The 18847-nt window shown below is 36.7% G+C and overlaps 2 protein-coding genes across 7 annotated transcripts in view; one reads left to right on the top strand and one right to left on the bottom strand.

The window, feature by feature from the left end:
* Nucleotides 1-18847, bottom strand: part of LOC113683152 (uncharacterized) — a 230415-nt gene that overhangs the window by 168399 nt on the left and 43169 nt on the right. The gene's annotated exons all lie outside the window — the stretch shown is intronic.
* LOC149051932 (uncharacterized) lies at nucleotides 539-16036 on the top strand. 2 transcript variants are annotated; one of them, XM_089196831.1, is made up of 12 exons: nucleotides 539-724; nucleotides 4777-5719; nucleotides 6806-7287; nucleotides 7649-8345; nucleotides 9716-9815; nucleotides 10326-10575; nucleotides 11067-11867; nucleotides 12156-13389; nucleotides 13581-13676; nucleotides 14444-14700; nucleotides 15345-15612; nucleotides 15756-16036. In XM_089196831.1, exons 2-12 carry the CDS (start codon nucleotides 4792-4794, stop codon nucleotides 15758-15760), a joined length of 5118 nt encoding a protein of 1705 aa, XP_089052957.1. In that variant the 5' UTR covers nucleotides 539-724; nucleotides 4777-4791; the 3' UTR covers nucleotides 15761-16036. The 2 variants fall into 2 exon arrangements, with proteins under 2 accessions (XP_089052957.1, XP_089052991.1); XM_089196865.1 differs by lacking the exons at nucleotides 13581-13676; nucleotides 14444-14700; nucleotides 15345-15612; nucleotides 15756-16036 and having other exon boundaries at nucleotides 12156-13427.

Genomic DNA, 18847 nt, shown 5'->3' with positions numbered 1-18847 from the left:
TCCTATAAGGGGAACGATATGAATTGCTGTTGCGTTGAAAAGTCATCAGAATCCCGACGTCGTACGTGGTATTAAACAAAACGAAATTGTTGATCGAGTTCTTTTAGGTTTGCAAGTAGTTTCTTTATCGGTTATCACATTCGTCACTTATTCAAATATTTATCAACTTTGAAGAATATTACTACGTTGTTTTCCTCATATTTGTATTAACTCTCCCTTGAAAGCTTATTTCGATTTCACTAAAAAGCCATTTGTTACAATAAATAACACTTTCATTTTAGGACCTTGTTGTTGTCGAAATACTCAATTTACGCAACACTTCGGGATGTAAGCTTTTAGGCTGTTTTGCCTTTTTTTTTAATTGGTAGCCTAAAGATTACATAAGAATCCAGCACCAAACAAAGTATGTCAACGGAAGGACAGCGTCTACAGCGAGAGCACTATTCAACGAAGCCGTACCTTGCGTGACAAATAATGAGTAATCACATGGCTTCAATTGCATAATCAGTCATAATTTATTTACCGTGCTATTTTCGGCACGGTAGCTGAATGTAAACAAGCCGTTGGTCGCGTGACGTTTGAGAAGCCTGAAATATTTTGTGGAGGAGGTTAAATCAGTTGTGTGAATTAAGGAGTGTCCACTTGAGCAGAGGCGTTAGATTGTCAGCGATCTGTATTTGGATTTTCGTTTGTTCACTGCAGGATTTGTTCACACTGCTGAGAGGTAAGAATTATGTTCCATATAGATAAGAATTTAGCTCACTTGTAAAGTGTAGTCTCGCCAGACTTCTGCGACGCGAGCAAAGATAATTCTGCCAAGAACTCACACTCTCCGCTCGATCGAACTAAAGTCATTTCCCCTGAAGTGCTTCTGCCGCCATTTCTGTCAGTTCACACAAACTTTCTGATATCTCCAGTATTCGCTGGTTTCCCTTAGTATTTTGAGTGCGTGGGTTTTTGATCTATTATAATTTCAACTTTAGCGACACTCGTCAAATGCAAAGCACGAAGACATAACGATTTTGATAAAGTAAAACAAAGGCGCCTTCAGTCGGCCTTCTGCATGAGACGAGTTAAAGTTACACACTCTCAGCAACAGGGAAAAGGAAACCAGTGATTGTCAGTTAAGATGGCCTTAACGGGAAGTTTTGATCGAAGATTCTCTTAGGAATGGAGAGAATAAAGGGACAAACTGTTTCTGATCGTCTTGAAGACAATCAGCTCTGATCATTAATCCTTCTGTCTGGTAGTTGTTCAGTTTTCATTTTTTCGCGTTAAGCAATGGAAGTGTTTGAACTGATGACAAAATACTCGCTTAATTCCATAGAGTGTACTTCATTTCATCAGACAGAAGTTAGAAACGAACTCAAATTCTCTTGAATCTGTTAAGAAACCAAATTGATGCTTGATTGCTTTGATCTAAATGCAGGTATGTCAGGTATTTGATAAAATAAATTAAACTTGCTCGCTGTCTGCTTCAGTGATTGACAAGAGGGTCCCGTATACTCTTTATGTGAAACGCGACTGAGCTATTTTTTTTCCTCGTGAATCGTGAATTGAATTTTTTCCTTTTCTTGAATCGTGATTAAAGATAATAAGATCTTTTTAGGTCCACGTGGAGTAATTTTTTATTTAAACGTGACCCGTGGATGAAGAACTGAATTAAACGTGATTCGTGAACCATTTTGTTTTGCGCGATGAATTCCCAGCTTTTTGATGGTTTTAAAAATGTATTATTCTCGAACAGTAGTGGTTAAGTTTTGACCAGGGTTATGACAGGACATGAACTTTACATGGATCAATAGAAGTCATAAAACAGACCTCTAATGTTCCTTGAACAACTAATACAAGACATTCTGTCATCATTTGTCACTTAAGACTGTTCAAGACTAGGAAAATTAAAAATTTTGTTAGGGAATTTGGTCTCTTACTTTCATGTGAAATGTCTCAAAGGCATGAACGTGAAGAAACTTTGATATTATCCGTGATATGTGAAAAGGCCAAATATTTTTATGTGACTGAGTTTTACAAAGGGGTATAGGGGAACCACTGGCAATGAAAAGATACAATTCAAATTCTTAGAGACCTTTAAACTCAGTTCTTTGTGATTAATCAAGAATCTTTCTCATTAATATGTATAAGTAACCACATCATACTTGTAATGTGCATTTCAAGCCAAAAAATTTCAATTCCAGTATTAAATGGCCAGTTGTCTCTTGTTTACAAAAAGAACAAAAATTTCCTTCACATATTCAATAATTCTGATCATTATACACAAGATTTACAATGAAAAAGCTGATTGGTCATGAGCAGTCAATCAATGTACATGTAGAACAGTGTGTGAAGTTGACATGATAAAATGCAATATCTGAGGCTTATACTGCATTTATCTTCTTGAGATCAATGTCTGCCTAGTTTCCAAGACCTTAGAGTTTAGTGTTCTCAACCTTTTGCAAACCTAGAGAGATGCTAAAAATAGCTGAATGCCTAAAAAATTATAATAAAACAATTATTTCATTCAGCTTTTGACATCATGCTCAACCTCATTCAATAATCGCTTATTACTCCGGCGTCAAGACCATGGATAGACCATGGTCATCCATGTTTCTGCCATGGTTGTTCAGCAAACTTCCTGTTGTCCAATTCTGTTTGTAATAATATTCTTGATTAACAAATAAGATGACTGTTATCAATTAATCACAATATAACAAAATTGGAGAAAGAAACTACATTTATACATTTTCATAAAAAAAAATCCACAACAACAATTAACTCGGCAAAATCCAGGACAACAGTGTGTGCACATGATGTGTTCTTTCCACTTCCACAGGCATGACACGTTAATTGTCCCTTTAACTGTTCTATTACACTGTCTAATTACAAGTATGACACCTACACTGTACTATAAGTGCTCAAATTGGGCTGGTGATAACCAATCATGTTGAAGAATTTTGTTATAGTTTTGATTAACAGATGAAAAGTTATATTTTCAGATAAAAGTTTTTCCTCCTCAACATTTTTTAATTCTGATATTTGCAAATTATTGAGCCCTGAAAAGGAAGTAAGGATTTTTTTATTGCACTGAGACAGGGTAGCCTATATTAAAGATCCATGGTTTTTAAAATTGTTGATTTTTTTTTTTGCAAGTCAACCCTGAGTTTTTTTTAACCATTACTTGTTTGTTTGAAAAAGCAACAAATGCATTCAGTGCACATTTGGGGCCATGAATCAATTTGTTCTTAGGTAAACACTCTCATTCCCTTGACCCTTTCACTCCTAAGATCTCTTTAGTAATTCTCCTTACTGTTTGCCATACCATTCTTATGATGTAAGTTTGGAGAATTTGGTATTGGATCAACTAATAATCCTCTAACTGATATTTTCCTTTGTTCATATCACTTACAATATCTGCTTGATGTTGTGTTGATATTTTGTGAGGAGAATTCCTGTATTGGTCACTCATGCAAGGTGAAGGGTTAAATAAATATGTTATACATGAGTTTTGATGTTGGTTAATGATTGCAGTTGTAAAATTTTTAGCTTGAATTCATTTTGCTGAAAATTAAATATTCAAGAAGCCAGGCACAATTTTTAAAGTTTTGGAGACAGTCCTTGATACATTTGTTAATTAATGAATGATCTTAATTTATTTTAAAGTCAACTCTCTGCTAATGGACACTCTCATAAGTGGCCAGTTCTAATTATGGACACTTTTTTCAATTCCTCATTTTTCTGCTTAGTACCAATTGAGTTCTTTATCACTATCCTCAGTTAATTGATATATACTTTTTCTTTTCACATTCCCTTCTTAGTTAAGCTTTTATTGATAAACATGAATAAGAGAATAAAACCAGTTTTCTCTACTCTTTGTTATTTTTTTATTTCATCAACAACATTCAATACATAACATAATGAGTACAGCAACTATGGGTGATTTGGATGATATTTCATGCAAAACATGTCTTCAATTGAAAATTGTAATCTTAAAACCATCATGCTGCTAGACAAACTCTGTAAAAAAAAAAAAGCAAACAAAACAAAGAGCTCTCATTCTGATTATTTTTGTATCAAAACAGTGAATATGTCAGTGAGAAGGACTTATCCAATCAGTCTTTATTAAATGACTAGGATCATATTCTGATGAATTCACTCTGTTAATTGCAAGTAAAAATAGCTTACAGAGGATAAAATCAAACAACAGGTCTGAAAATTAGCAACTTGGTCTGATATCAACAGCTTAGAAATCATTCATGCTTTGGTTTATTTACAACTGTCTTAGGTTATCACATGAAAACAAAACCAACCATAGATTTGCCCTAGTTATTTCTTTCCTGTTGGATATTAATTTTGAAATGGAAGTAGCAATTCGTATGTTTTTGGAAAAACAGCTTGGAAAACTCAGTGTATTTAAATTCAAATATCTTTCTTGTTCATAATTGCCTTTTTGTTAACATTTATAACTCAAGCAATTGTTGATGAACACAAAAATTATACAATTAGATTTAAGTTGAAATGTTTCTAATGAAAATAAATAACTCAAACCCTTTACGCATAAGCATCCGGTCCTTTACTCAAAATGTTTAAAAGAACACTGAAGGGTGGATGGTTTCCAAAGATAATGTATTACGAGGAATAAATCATTACCTTGGTTCAGTAGATGTTAAATTATAAACCTCATTTTTGCCATTTTTGGTTCGATTGTTATTATAAATGCCACAAGAAAGTTAGTTCAAGTTACTCACCTTTAATGACAACTTGTTTTTTTCGTTCTGACAGTTACATTACTAAGACATGGATTCCCATATTTCTAAAGAAAAGCTGAGAAGTAAGATTGTAACAAATTATTACGGAAGAAAGGAATTAAAACTGTCACGGTTGGAATTGCTTGAATTGCCTGAAGCGGTGCAGGAATTAACTGAGCTTGACGAACTTGACCTGTCATGGAATAAACTTAAAACAATACCTGAAAATGTTGGAAAACTAAATAATATTACGCTACTTGATGTAAGCAGAAACGAGCTGTCCATATTCCCCGCAAGTTTGACACAGCTGAAGAAACTCAGATGGCTGTACATCTCATTTAACAAACTAACCACCATCTCTGATGCTATTGGTGAGATGGTGGAACTGTGGGGACTGGATCTGAGGTACAACCGGTTGACTGTGTTGAGTCCAGCTATAAAACAGCTGAAGAAACTCGAACGGCTGAACATCTCACATAACAAACTAACCACCATCTCTGATGCTATTGGTGAGATGGTGGCACTGGAGAGACTGGATCTGAGTTACAACAAGTTGACTGTGTTGAGTCCAGCTATAAAACAGCTGAAGAAACTCGAATGGCTGAACATCTCACATAACAAACTAACCACCATCTCTGATGCTATTGGTGAGATGGTGGCACTGGAGGGACTGGATCTGAGTTACAACCAGTTGACTGTGTTGAGTCCAGCTACAACACAGCTGAAGATACTCAAAGAGCTGGACATCTCACATAACAAACTAACCACCATCTCTGATGCTATTGGTGAGATGGTGGCACTGGAGGGACTGGGTCTGAGTTACAACCAGTTGACTGTGTTAAATCCAGCCATAAAACAGCTGAAGAAACTCCAATCGTTGTATGTGAATGGGAATCCTTTTACAGTTGAAGGAATGAGAAGTGTTACGGAGCTAGAAGATAAAGGAATAATTGAACGAGTATATTCAGATCTCCAAGGTGAGTAAAGGAAATTTCTGTTCACATTATTGTTGTGACGTGCATTTACTAAATTGGTTCTAATGATTGACTTGCAAGTGGTTATTCTGCTTGTTACTGATTATTACAGGTAGCTGGCGATAGTTAAACTGTAATTACTGTCACAGTTTTTGTGTGGTAACAAAGTTGGCATCACTTGAGAAATACATGACATTTGTAATGGAAGTTTTTGTTCTAATATTGAAAAGCTTTATTTTAACAATTTGGCTCACATTGAAATTTAAGTTCATCAATAAGGAAATATGATTTGATGTGGAATCAAGAGAGTAAATGTTGTTACAAATGATTCTACGCAGTTAGGAATTACTGTTTTGAGTTTTCTTTCTATTGGAATGGAATTACGAAATGATAAAATGTATCCCAAGTTAATTCACTGTTAGGAATTTTTTAATTTTATTTTTGCTTTCCATTTGGTTAATTTGAAGTGTTTAAAAATTTAGTAACTTGTGGCTTATCAAACACAATTCATAAACTAATGTGATTAAATTTTGTGAATTAAGTTATAGGCATATAGCTTGAATTTGTTATTAGCATGACTGAATCCTGATTATTATTTCCATAGAATTTACACTGCAGGTGTTTTTTGTGTAATTATTTTTAAACTTACAATTGTTACCCTTTGGAAATACATGTATGTGCTTTTTTTTTCGTACACAATCAATTAATTGATTATTGACTCCTCACTACTCCGCAGAATTGATTGAAGTCCTTGCCTCTCTCTTGTGTGATCAGTCACAAGTGGTTCAGTTTAGTTTTGGTGTGCATGTTCTCAAACTCATCACTACATTTTATGCCAGAAGAATTATTATGTGTAACTTTTATGTAATAGTGGAATAAATGCATTAAGATCAGAAAAAAATAAACAATTTTGATGGTTAAGTTTATATATACCAGCCTTTAACTCCAACATTATTCATGTTAGGCATTTATAGTTGTTGATTTGTCAACCTTTACCTTTAGTTTGCTTTCTTTTTCAATTAATTTTTAGAAATTTATCAATGCGCAAACTACCTTTTTCTTTGTGTTGTTAAAACTCTTTCTTATTAGGCCCAATGAGAGAGAGACTTAAAGCACAGCTGGCTTATGAAAGGGCTTTGCAAGATGGATATGTCATGGTTTACCGTGGCAGAATATTACTCATTGGTCAGGATCGAGCTGGTAAAACCAGTTTAAAGAAGAGTCTGCTAGGCCTTCCATTTGACTCTGGAGAACAGAGCACTGAGGGGATTGAAGTGGATCCTTCAAAGTGTGAAATTGATGTTGACCAAGCTGCAAGGAACTGGCAGTCCATTGGTGAGAATAAACCAGGACTATTGGAATGTTCTAAAGATGTGGCAAAGATTGTTGCAGAGAAACTTTTTACACAAGAAGATCATCATGCTAGAAAAATGTCTATGCAGCAAGAAAAGCTGAGACAAAAAGACTCAGATAAAAGTTCAAAAGAAGATTTTGAAAAAGATTCAGCCCACATATCACCTGCAGATTTTGAAAAGGGATCTTTAGGTAGTTACAAACATGGCAAAAGAAAGGTAATATCAGAATTTTAAAAATGTTCTTCACACACATGTTTAAGGCACCTTTTTATGACAGTATAGTTTTAAATATTTAATGTCAAATGAAGATTATGTGAGCCTTAAAGTGAAGCAAAAATTAAAATTGTTCAATTTTTTTAACTGATTTTTTTTTACTTTGCAGTGGTCTTAGCCAAAAAACAGGGAACTGCTTGAAGTCTAAACAATAATTTCTCTCCCAGTACATGTACTCTCATTTTATCTAATTTACATCAAACTTTGGCACAGTTATTTGAGATGTGTAATGAGTTTGCTGGTGAGACTGAATCAGTGTGGTACTGAGAGTAAATAATTTCCCCTTATATGATACTTTACTTAGGTTGATGATAAAGGAGATTACCCATCAATAGATGCTATGGACAACATTAGCATTGAACACTCAATGGACTGCATTTTAGAGGAGCCCGAGGTAATTATTGATGTTGCTCAACCCCCTGATACTGAGAAGCATGTTCATCAGTGGTTGGAGTATCTCAAAGGCAAAGACATCAAAAGTGGTTTATTCCAAGAAGAATCCTATTACACAATGGATTTATGGGACTTTGCAGGGCAGCACCTGTACTATGCCAGCCATCCTATCTTCTTATCACAGCGAGCACTGTACATATTGGTGCACAATCTCAGCAAGCCTTTGGATGCTACAGCTGAGCCCTGCATGAGACAAGGTAGTAATGATGTGAAATTGGAAAACCCTAACAATGAAACAAACATGGAGAATTTGCTGTCATGGCTGGCTACAGTACACAGTGTTGCCCTGGCAACTGATGACCCAGATGATGATGCACAACATAAGCTGCCCTACCTCCGTCCCCCAGTGTTTATTGTTGGAACACATGCTGACAAACCAGTTGAAGACATAGCAGTAATAAAGAAACAAATACAGGAGAGAATTTCTGGTATGGAATATGAGAAGCATGTGGTCAAACCCTTATTCTGCATTGACAACACTCAGAGGCCAAACTTGATCAAGAAATTTATCCAGAAGATTCAAAAGCAAAGAGGAAAACATAAAACAGGTGAGATATTTGATGTCATATTGTATCCTTGACAATGTGTTACTTGCAGTAATTGATGGTTTTATAATTGGTTACTAGCTTGTCTTTGCATCAATTCTTGGAACACTTAATTTGTGACCATTTTTTTGTTTAATCAAAGACCCATTTCTGACTCTCCATGGGAAAATGGACATTAATGCTTTTCATTTAAACTGCAAAACCGTTTACTATCTGCTTAAATCCATTTAAATGGTTCATGAAAGTGTTTAAACAATTTGCTCATCCATTTAAAAAATTTGCATCTGTCTAACTCTTTTGCTAAAACATTTAAGCACTGTGCTAGTCCATTTAAGAAATTTTGCGTCCGTTTAAGAAATTTTGTGTCCGTCTAAAAAAATGTAGCAAAAACGTTTAAACAGTTTCCTTCAGTTGTCTGTTTTAAAAAAAAATCTATCTGCTCAACTAAACCGTTTGTTTACCATTCTGTTATGAGCAGTTTGAAGTATCAATCCCACGTTTGGTTGATACTTGCCAGTTCTTGAAATGCAGGATGACCATATCTTATTTTGGTTTTATCTTTTCCATGATCATAGAAAGTGAGTAATTGTCCCATTCTTGGACAAACGAGTTAAAATATCCAGTTGTAGAAACGTAGAGCATCAAGAGCCAATGAAGCCATTCATTTGACTATGATACTGCCATCAATCTTGTTTGATCAGAACAGTGCACCTGATCTTTGTTTACATATTTGGAGAAGGAGAAGGAGCAGGAACTCTTATGAAAAAGCTATTGTTTCTTAATGTCAGTTCATCTACCCTGTCTATTTAGCAGGCTTAACAATTATCACAAATTCTCAGCAACTGGAAAGCTATTTTGTTGTGGTAAATTGATATCAATGTTTATGGATTGATGTAGATTGTTGGCAAGCATTGAGCATGCAATAATTATTATTTGACTTACATTTACATGTCATTCAGCAGTTGTGTTGTGTGTCATAATTTTAAAAGGTTGGTAGAAATGCAGAATGTTTAAGAGAGAGTGGTAATTAAGGGAAGGATACTGTCTTGGTTGAATGACTTCAGGCTTATAGTGCAAACTTAAGTTAGAGTTCTTTAATTTTTTATTAGCTGCAGTCTTCTTAGCTTTCAGTTACTTTATGTACCAGCATCACCATACTAGGCCATATACAATTTTGTTGACAGATCCATTAATTTCAGAGTTTGAAATATGGAACAGAAGATGATTCGGGGAGTTGAAGAGTTTATCATCTTAGCTATGTTGTCAGCAATGAAATATCAGCAATCACAAATGTATGATACAAACTATTCTCATTGTAAACACATGTTTCTGTGTTACATTATGTTTTGCATTCATTTTCTAAACATATCCAGCAAAGGAAGAAGGAAAAGCAGATGGAATAAAAGAATTGCGGAACAAAATCCTGGAGGTGTTGAGGCAGGAGCCTTATATGGGGGAGAAAATACCTATCAGGTAAACAAAAGTAATATTTTATCTGGCAAACCTCAATTCATGGACTTTGGGATCAATGTTATTCATGTATTCAAGCGGTTATGAAAAGGTTTTTTTAAGAGCAGTCGGTGTTTTTAGCATCACTGTATATGCATATAAATGTATATGAACACAAAGATATCATACCTACCCCAGTTTGAAGTTCATCAAAATTCTTAAAACATAAGACTGTACAAATACACAGCAGTCATATAAGTGCCAGCAAATAAAACTCCAATTCATGACATTGTGACAATATTGTGTTTTTAAAAAGGTGTGAATGTCTGTTGGATATTTGAGAAGGCACAGCTCTTTGAATTGAGATTGTTTATGTGAAAAATATAACCATGTTTGAATTCTCCTAATGTGTGGAGAAAGCTAGGCCAAGGAAATAGATGAATTACTGGAAGACTACGAATAAGCACATGTCTGTCTGAAGTTAATATCCAATTTTAAACACTAAAACATTTTAATTATTCTGTTGCCTTCTAGATGGTTTTTGTTTGAAAAGGTGATTGAAGCTTTGGTGGCTGAACAGATTTATCACAGAAATCTGCGACAACTTGAACATTATGCAAAGAAAGATTGTTTCATGGAAGATGCAAAAGAGTTTGAGTCCATGATCAGTTTTTACCATGGTCTGGGGATGATAATCAAGCACCGCAGTACAGTTGTACTGAAGGCTCAGTGGTTGATTGATCTGTTCAAACAGCTGATAACCATTTCACCTTTCAATAAACAGGTAGGAGAAAAATTTCATTTTTGAAAAGACCTAACTTAGAAAATGTTTAATAATTTAGACCAACAGAAAATGAGAGTGATACTCTTTTTCAATAAATCAGCAACTAATGCAACAGCTGTAACTCTTTGATCTTTACAATTGTTGGACCTCAAGTTATTTCATGTACCTTTTGCAGCTTTTCAGGTCATAAGCTGATTTAGCCTTTTTACTTTACAAGAGACTTGCATTAACTTGCCACCACTAACAGTAATTGTAGTCACACAAGGGAACAGTTCTTTTTGCTTGTGCTAAATGGCTTCTGCAGTGGTGAATAACAATTAATAATCACTTCTGAGGAGCCTAAGACACAAAATTGCACATTAAGAGTGTCATTTCCAACCATTTTGATACACTGATTTTGTAAATCTTGTACATACATGTTGGAAACATTCAAAGGGAACATTTAGTGGACCTCTCTTATCTGGAATTCCTGTTATTTATATATTTTGTAGAATGCTCGATATGCTGATTTCTGGAGGGAGCTTGAAGGAAGTGGCATCCTTAGCATGGAACATGTTGATTATGTGTTCTCCAGCTTTATTGGACCAGGAATCATTAGAGAAGACATTCTGGACATGATGGAGCAATTTGGTTTGATCGCTAAGTTTTCAGTTTCCCCAAATGAGGAGAAGTACTTTGTACCAGCTCAGTTGAAGTCATCACCTGATGAACTCTGTGAGATGAAACCATCATCAACTGATCCATGTCCATTGTATCTCCTCTTTGTCCATGGCTTTGTCCCTCATGGTCTTTTCCTGCAGCTTGTCTCGCGATCCATTCGTTGGTGTTCAAAGACATGGGCCACGTATCAACCCACCCTGTACCAGAATGGAGCATGGTTCATCATTGGAAAAGATATTCATGATTTTGTCCTTATATGCAAAACAGGATTTGTGAAGGTAATCTTGAGACAAAAAGCACAAAGTCATCAGGTTGTAGGACAGAACTCCGTCCAACTAGCAACTCTTGTTCGTGAATTTCTTGAAGACACCCTAAAGAATTTGTCACAAGAAATGCCATACCTGAGGGGACTGCAGTATAGGCTGTGTGTTGCATGTCCTAACTGTCATCGAAGGACAGAAGAAATGCGTCGTGCATGCTCAGACCACATGAAAACCACTTGCACACACAAGGACTGCCTCCACCTCATTGATGCAAATGAAGGTCAACCGGACATCTGTAAGCGAAAACCTTGGGATATGATAGAACCAGTTTGTGGATTGAAGAAATGGTTCTTGAAAAGAAGAGGCCAGGTATAATTGACTGGAAAGCAAAGATTTGTAGTCTCAGTTTCATGTTTGCTTTGCTCCTCTAACTAACTTGATGTGAATGTCAATTAGGCTGTTATCAGTGTTGAGAAAGGGAGCCCTGATAGATTGACTTCAGTTTTAAATATAAGTCAGATATAAGATAAAATGATTTTTGAATTTTATACTCTTTTGTTTTTCCTTGGTAAAGTACTGATCGATGTAAATTTATGTGACCAAACGCAAAGTCTTTTTATGTAATTATCACAATCTTATATGGTCTCTTTTCTTCAGGGTTTGTCCTCTTCAAATGTAGCTGTTAGATCACATAATGAAGCAAGTGAAATCAATTCAATGAAGTCTGCCACAGCATTAAAGGTGACTCTCCTGGGCAGTGAGTGGAGTTCGTCAATGGGAGGCTTGTCCACCATCAACAGACAGCTTGCCATTCTGTTGGCCAAACACCCCGAAGTGGACGTTACTCTCCTTGTCCCACAGTTTGCCTGTTCTGAAGAAGAGAAGAGAATGGCTCGAATGCACAATGTATCCCTCAGAGAGGCACAAAAACGGCCAGGCTATGCCGACCCCCTTGACTGGCTGAGTGCCCCACCGAGAGATCTGGACATTGACATAGTACTGGGTCATGGAGCAAAGCTTGGTAAACAAGCTCAATTCTTTAAAGAATCCCACCAGTGCAAGTGGATACAGGTGGTGCACACTGCGCCTGAAGAACTTGCAGTGCACAAAAACTATCCCAAGGCCATTTCCAAAGGTGAAGAGAAGAATTTAACTGAAGTAGAGTTGTGTAAGTTGGCAGATGTTGTGCTAGCAGTTGGACCAAAGTTAACAGACGCTTTCTCCGTTCAGCTCTGCTCATGCAAGAGTGAGGACGACATCCTTGAACTGACTCCTGGAATTTTCCGTGAGTTCTCTGACGTAAAACAAGCCCCAAAGGAGCGTAACAAGTTCAAGGTATTGACGTTTGGCCGTGGTGACCCAGAGGACTTCAGCTTGAAGGGCTACGATATCTCTGCTAGAGCAATAGTTGAACTGAAAGACAGGTCGTACCATCTGATTTTCGTGGGTGCACCTAACGGTAAACAGGATGAGGTTGCAAAGAATCTACTCAAGAGTGGAATTGATAAAAAACAGCTGATCGTCAGGAAGTTCGTGGAAAACAAGGAGGGATTGAAAAAATTATTTTGTGAAGTTGACATCTGCATCATGCCCTCCAGAACAGAGGGGTTTGGTTTGACGGCCTTAGAAGCGTTGTCTGCTGGTCTTCCCATTCTTGTCAGTGGCAACTCAGGATTTGGTGAAGCACTCTGCACTGTACCATCAGGTAAATCATTCGTGGTGGAGTCTGAGGACCCTGAGGAGTGGGCAAAGGCAATTGCTGGTGTCCGACAGAAGGAGAGATCAGATCGACTTCGAGACTTTCAACAACTGAGGAGTTCATATGAAGAGAAGTTTAGCTGGGAGAAGCAGTGTGACAGTCTTGTGGAGAAGATGTGGGACATAGTTCATGGTGAGAATGTTTTAAATATCCTTCAAAAAGTATTTTAGGGGGCTAATCGGCCTTCGGTCTCTTATTAACTGTGGCGGAAAGCATCAACACCTCATATAAAAAGAGATGTTGAACATGAATAGTAATCAATCGTTTTATCCTTATGTTGTTTACTGTGTTATTGAAATAAAAGCTTCTTTCTATCTTTTTAGCCTCTAAAAGACGAGACACAAGTTTCAGAGCTCGGCAGGCCGAAGTTATTGACACGTCAACTGAACAACCAACAGTTGATTCATTACTGACTCGAAGTGAGTAAAAGAATTTAATAACACATGATAATTGATATCCCAAAGAAGTACAGACAGGTTACGAGGAGATTTAGCAATTTTTTTTCCTAACTTTTGACTTCAGGCCAGCTATCTTTCGTAAAAACTTAGTAAGGTACTCTTTACCTATGAGACATGTTTTTATTTATATCACTACACTCTTCAGTCACAAACGTAAGACGTATACAAACAAATTTGATTTTTTTTATTTTCTGATCCGGACGGACGGCTTAGTTTTATTTATGTCGTTGAGTCATTTGAAGTTTTCATCCAATTGGAGACATGGGGAGTTGTTCTGCTTTTTCTCAAAGCAAAAGCAAAGTGTAAATACTGTTTCTATCAAAACAAGTTTATGTTCTATTCATGATACAGTTGTCTTTCGAAACAATATTGAGGTAATCACATATTCATACGGTAGAGGAAATGCATCAGTATATTTTAAAAGCCAATAGTTTTTTCCAGGATTCCTTTTTCCAGTTACGCAGATATGTCAAAGTCTAGACCTCGTCGTTTATTTCTCTTCTCTGTTTCTTCTCTCTTGATTATTAGTGTATTTATTCACGGGAAGAAATCGAACTCAAGAAGTAGCTTAGTTGACAGCTACAGCTTCCTTTGGTCTGGTGGTTGAAGCTCTTTCCCTTTTTACCCGAAAAGTTTCTCTGAAAAGATTAGGAATTGTTATTTTCCAGCAGATGATTGTTTTGCTTTTTATCATGCAGTTAGATTAATAAAAGCGTTCTATTTTCTAGGTTCTCATGACCGAATCATCCAGAAACTTCAGCAGATGCAACTCGATGCAAGCAAAGTCAAGAGCAGAACGGATCTATTACTGGGGCTGAGGAAAATTGCATCAGACAGGGGCTTCAGAGTATCCGACAATAAAGGATTAGGAAATTGCATGTTCTATGCCTTGTCCGAACAACTGGGAATTGTTAAGGGAATCAAAATCCCACATGGCAAATTAAGACAAAACTTGGTTCAGTACCTCAGGAGTGACCCAAAACTTGTAAGTTGATGTTAGTATGTCTAACAGAGTATGTCACGTGCTGTTATTTTAAGAGTATGATAAAGGTTTTAGGGATGATATAAGCCACTTGGCCAACACCACCAGAACCTATCCCAGTGTTCACAACGTGAAGTGACCAGGAGTGCTGTTACTATTCCTGTGTGGAATGATGGTCGTTTTAACCAGGAACTCTTATACCAGCTTGTACCCTGGTGGAAAGGAGAACTTGAAAGATTTAAATTTGCGATTTAAGAAGACACTCAATGACGTTGGTTACAATTAAATTCATATGTTACTTAATTTGTTGTCCGAAGAAGTAAGCCACCACAGTTTTAGTCATTAGAATATGACCAAGTTTAAAAAAAGTTCCATTTAAACCTCCATCAGATGACAGAATTCTAGTCATTCTCTCAATGATGGATCTTTCTTGTTGTTTTCTTGCTGTTTGCAAAGCGTTTTGGAATATACACGAACGTTTTAAAAGACGTTTCAAGCACACAATTTGTTACTATGCAGTAAATTTCCAATTAAAGGTCGTCTAGTACCATTCTGATAAAATTACTCCCTGACTCGTACTCTACACGCGCTCAAGTTTCTATCAACAATCATTTGAAGTTTCCTTCTTTAACTGATTCTTCTTACAGCCGGATGGAACAGATCTGTTTCACTTTGTCCATGGACATCAAACATGGACTGAGTACCTTGAACACATGGAACAAGATGGCACTTGGGGTGATCACGTGATTCTGTGTGCCGCAGCGAACCACTTTAAAACGTGCATTCGTGTGGTCAGCAGTCTATCCTATAGCAATGATGTAATCATTACGCCACATTGTGCAGTTGACGAAAGCAAACCTCTTGTGCTGGGACATATTCATGAGGTGCACTATGTCAGCCTTCAACCCGTGCAAGGTACACTCGAATTATCATAAAATTTTGTCTTTTATATTTCATGCTTCATCACTGGCTCCCATCGCAATAATCAGACTCAATTCATGCACTCTGTTGTTCTCCCTCGCCGTTTAATCACAGGGTTCTGATTATTGTGTTTACAGGTTAAAGTGGCAGGCCCCTACAGTCACCTTGATTGGCCCTTATGAAGAGCCCGGCCTTACAGAATGACTTCATAGGCATACAGACCATTGATGCAAATTGGCCAACTAGAGCTTTCTTCAGCCTGATTTATCCAATGTAAACTTTTAAAATCTCAGATTTAATTCGAGATTCTATATTAGTTTTCCAATGAATTGCATGAAAAGGAAAACAACCCAAATGACAAGGGGTGTAAAGAAAGACATCTGTTAATCTGTAATAAAAATAAATCAAAGAGATCAAATGAGCAAAGTAATAGCGAAACACGTGTGTTTTAAAACTTTGTAAATTTCCTAGCCGTCCCATACAGAACTAAAACGTGAAACACCGATTTTTACGTCCTCTTAGCAACGAAACCTCGTCAGCAATTAAGTCGCAGTTTTACTTTGAACTCAAGAAAACGCTAACGTTTTACCACACGTCGCCGTGATGAAATCTTAACTCCCTCAGTCCAAGCGCGTCCACAACCTCGAGAAACTCCAACCCGAGATCCCGGGTTGTAAGACGGAATGTAAACGCGGGCTATTTTCGATCAGGGCTGGGCAGGTTACTTCGCCAACGTGGGGTCTGTAAAATGCCGAATAAAGCAGCGTTCCGAATAGAGTACGGCGGACGCATAAATTATGACTGATTATGCTGTCCTTCTGGTGACATACTTTGTTTAGCGCTGGATTCTTGTCTAATGTGATAGCATCCATGAATCATTTGCAACTTATTGTGCTTTACTGAAATAAAGGCAAATAAAAAGTCAGCCAAATTTGTAAAAAATCCATTTTTGTTTGAATAATGCAACTGGCCATCGGTTGTAAAAGCTATTACTGGGTTGGCAGTCAATTGCCGTGTTGAGTTCATAGGCAGGTAATATTCTGTGGACTGGAACCCGGTTTCCCTGCACCTCTTATATACGGTGAAACGGAGGCGAGGTAACACGTTCTCTCGCTTCTGTGTGGCTACACGTAGGCTGATTATTTGTCCTGAAAATAGACTGATTTTCATGATAATTTGGTTCTATTAACTGAGTTGATAATGTAAGATGGCCGCCGTAAATGGTTTGTAAAGCTGACCTCTTGATTGCTAACCCTTCGTTAGAGCGAATAACGATGAGCTATCGCTCAAAACGTCAGCTGTAAAAACTGTTTACGATGATTGATTTACATGCACTATCAAATCAGTCGATAAAATCAAGTTATTTTCTAATACCGACGCAGTCTTACAGTTTCTTTATAAACTTACCCCCTTTAGGATTTTCACTGTTCGTTTACGAGCAAAATGTAGTCGTTAGGATGAATGATTCTCCCGATACTTGTCTATTTTAGTTTAAATCATCGATGCAACAAAAAGGTCAAAAAACACTTAGAAGAATCGAACCTAATCCGCATGTTACTAGTCCTTCAAAAGTTGCGTTTATCTGATAACTAACAAGTTTATCTCCCCCCCCTCCTGCTATCTTGAATTTTTTTATTTAGAATGACAAAACGCTAACAGCCAAGAAGACCATTTCTAAGAACAAGTGAAGTATCCTTGTAAACTTGATAAGCTTCCTTGATGATATGATATCCAACTCAGTAGTTCGAATTCGCTGTGGCTGTCAATCAGGAAGATTACCTTGGAAACTATCATGCAACGGTATCAATATAGGTCACTTAACACGCGCATAGGCGCTCCAGATGGATTTGGCTAGCGTCGAATGCTTATGGACAGCACTTTAAGTGAGAGGTGATAAAGGAAATATTGTTGATGAATTCCATACACTCGTCTTAGGTAGGGGAAGACTCGTCTGGTGGCGACGACAAAGACAGAAGATAAACGCGCAGATTTGTTTGTTTGTTTATTTTTCATATGCTTATTCAATATGTTTCTTTCTTAATCCTGTTATCACTATCGATTTGTGGTTTGGTAAAATCTCACATGTGAAAAGTGAATACAAGATGTGTTTTCTGTTACTGCATCTCGTAGCATATCATTAGCAGGTCATAATTTGAGTACACACTTGCACGGTCTGTACTTTGAATAAGGAATACAGGGAACTCTTTTTTTCGTTAAAAACTTTCGCAAACGTATATCTTTTTAATAGACTATTACACTTTACTTTCCGATAATCAAAACGAACAACCTTATCGGTTTCTTTCATATTCCTCTTTTTTTTTACTTGAAAAGCCTACCATCCGATTGCACAGTTCTAGTGCGGGAAAATAAGGAACTTCTGCTTTGACATAACCTTGACTGCCTCATAATTGATAATTAATTGATGCTTCCTCTATCGCGTCCACGTCATTATGGTTCGGACGAAGTATTAGAAGCTTCTGTATACTTACTGACCAAGTAAGAGGGCCATACGGAAAACATCATCTATTTTCACTGTTCTTCGTTAAGCAGAACTGCTCATATCTCGGTACTTTTGTTTTAACTAAGAGACAACCTCTGAAAACGTTAACATAATATATACTTTCAAACAAGGGAGATCAGAACTTTTAATTCTAGATCAGTGTTAACCGCTTTTCGAACAGATATGTTCTTTGGGTTTTTGTGTATCCCATGATTTTTTTTTCTTTTTTGAATTTTCATTTTATTTAGAAGAGCCCGATTGTCTCTGACGCTCAGAGTATCATTACGAACTCCTTCAAGTTAGTTGATATTTTATCAGATTTGAATTAAAGAAAATCATTGTGTGGCTATGTGTCTCTAGAAGATTGCAATACTTGTCATGATTTTTTAACTGACACATCTCCCCTTCGTCCTCTCAATGGTGGTAATAAGAAAATTCTTGGCGATGAAAAATGATTGACATCGATGAGAAGCAGGTAGTTTCGCAAAAAAGGCGAGAGCCTTGCGTTTAAAATTATTTCTAAGTTATTTTAAATGCTACAAGGGAAGCTTACATGTTCTGTCACTCGTCCAAACTATACTGCCAGCCATCTTCGAGACTTTCTAAACAAATTCATATCAACCACTAAAACGAGTCAAAATATACATATTTTCAAGGGCATGAAACATAATAGAACATGTTTTTTTTCCTAACCGGTTCTAATTCCTAAAACTGAGAATTGTGTCAATT

This window comes from Pocillopora damicornis, chromosome 1, assembly GCF_964200805.1.
Source record: "Pocillopora damicornis chromosome 1, jaPocDami1.2, whole genome shotgun sequence".
NCBI lineage: Eukaryota > Metazoa > Cnidaria > Anthozoa > Scleractinia > Pocilloporidae > Pocillopora > Pocillopora damicornis.
Note: the sequence above shows the minus strand (reverse complement) of the source record. Positions and strands in the feature narration are given on the sequence as shown.

What these genes read in the sequence shown, in the direction of transcription:
- LOC149051932 (XM_089196831.1), top strand. Translation starts at nt 4,792, where the DNA reads ATGGATTCCCATATTTCTAAAGAAAAGCTGAGAAGTAAGATTGTAACA. An exon ending in GGGGAGAAAATACCTATCAG is followed by an intron (nt 9,816 to 10,325) that starts GTAAACAAAAGT and finishes GTTGCCTTCTAG; the next exon opens with ATGGTTTTTGTTTGAAAAGG. An exon ending in TGATTCATTACTGACTCGAA is followed by an intron (nt 13,677 to 14,443) that starts GTGAGTAAAAGA and finishes TCTATTTTCTAG; the next exon opens with GTTCTCATGACCGAATCATC.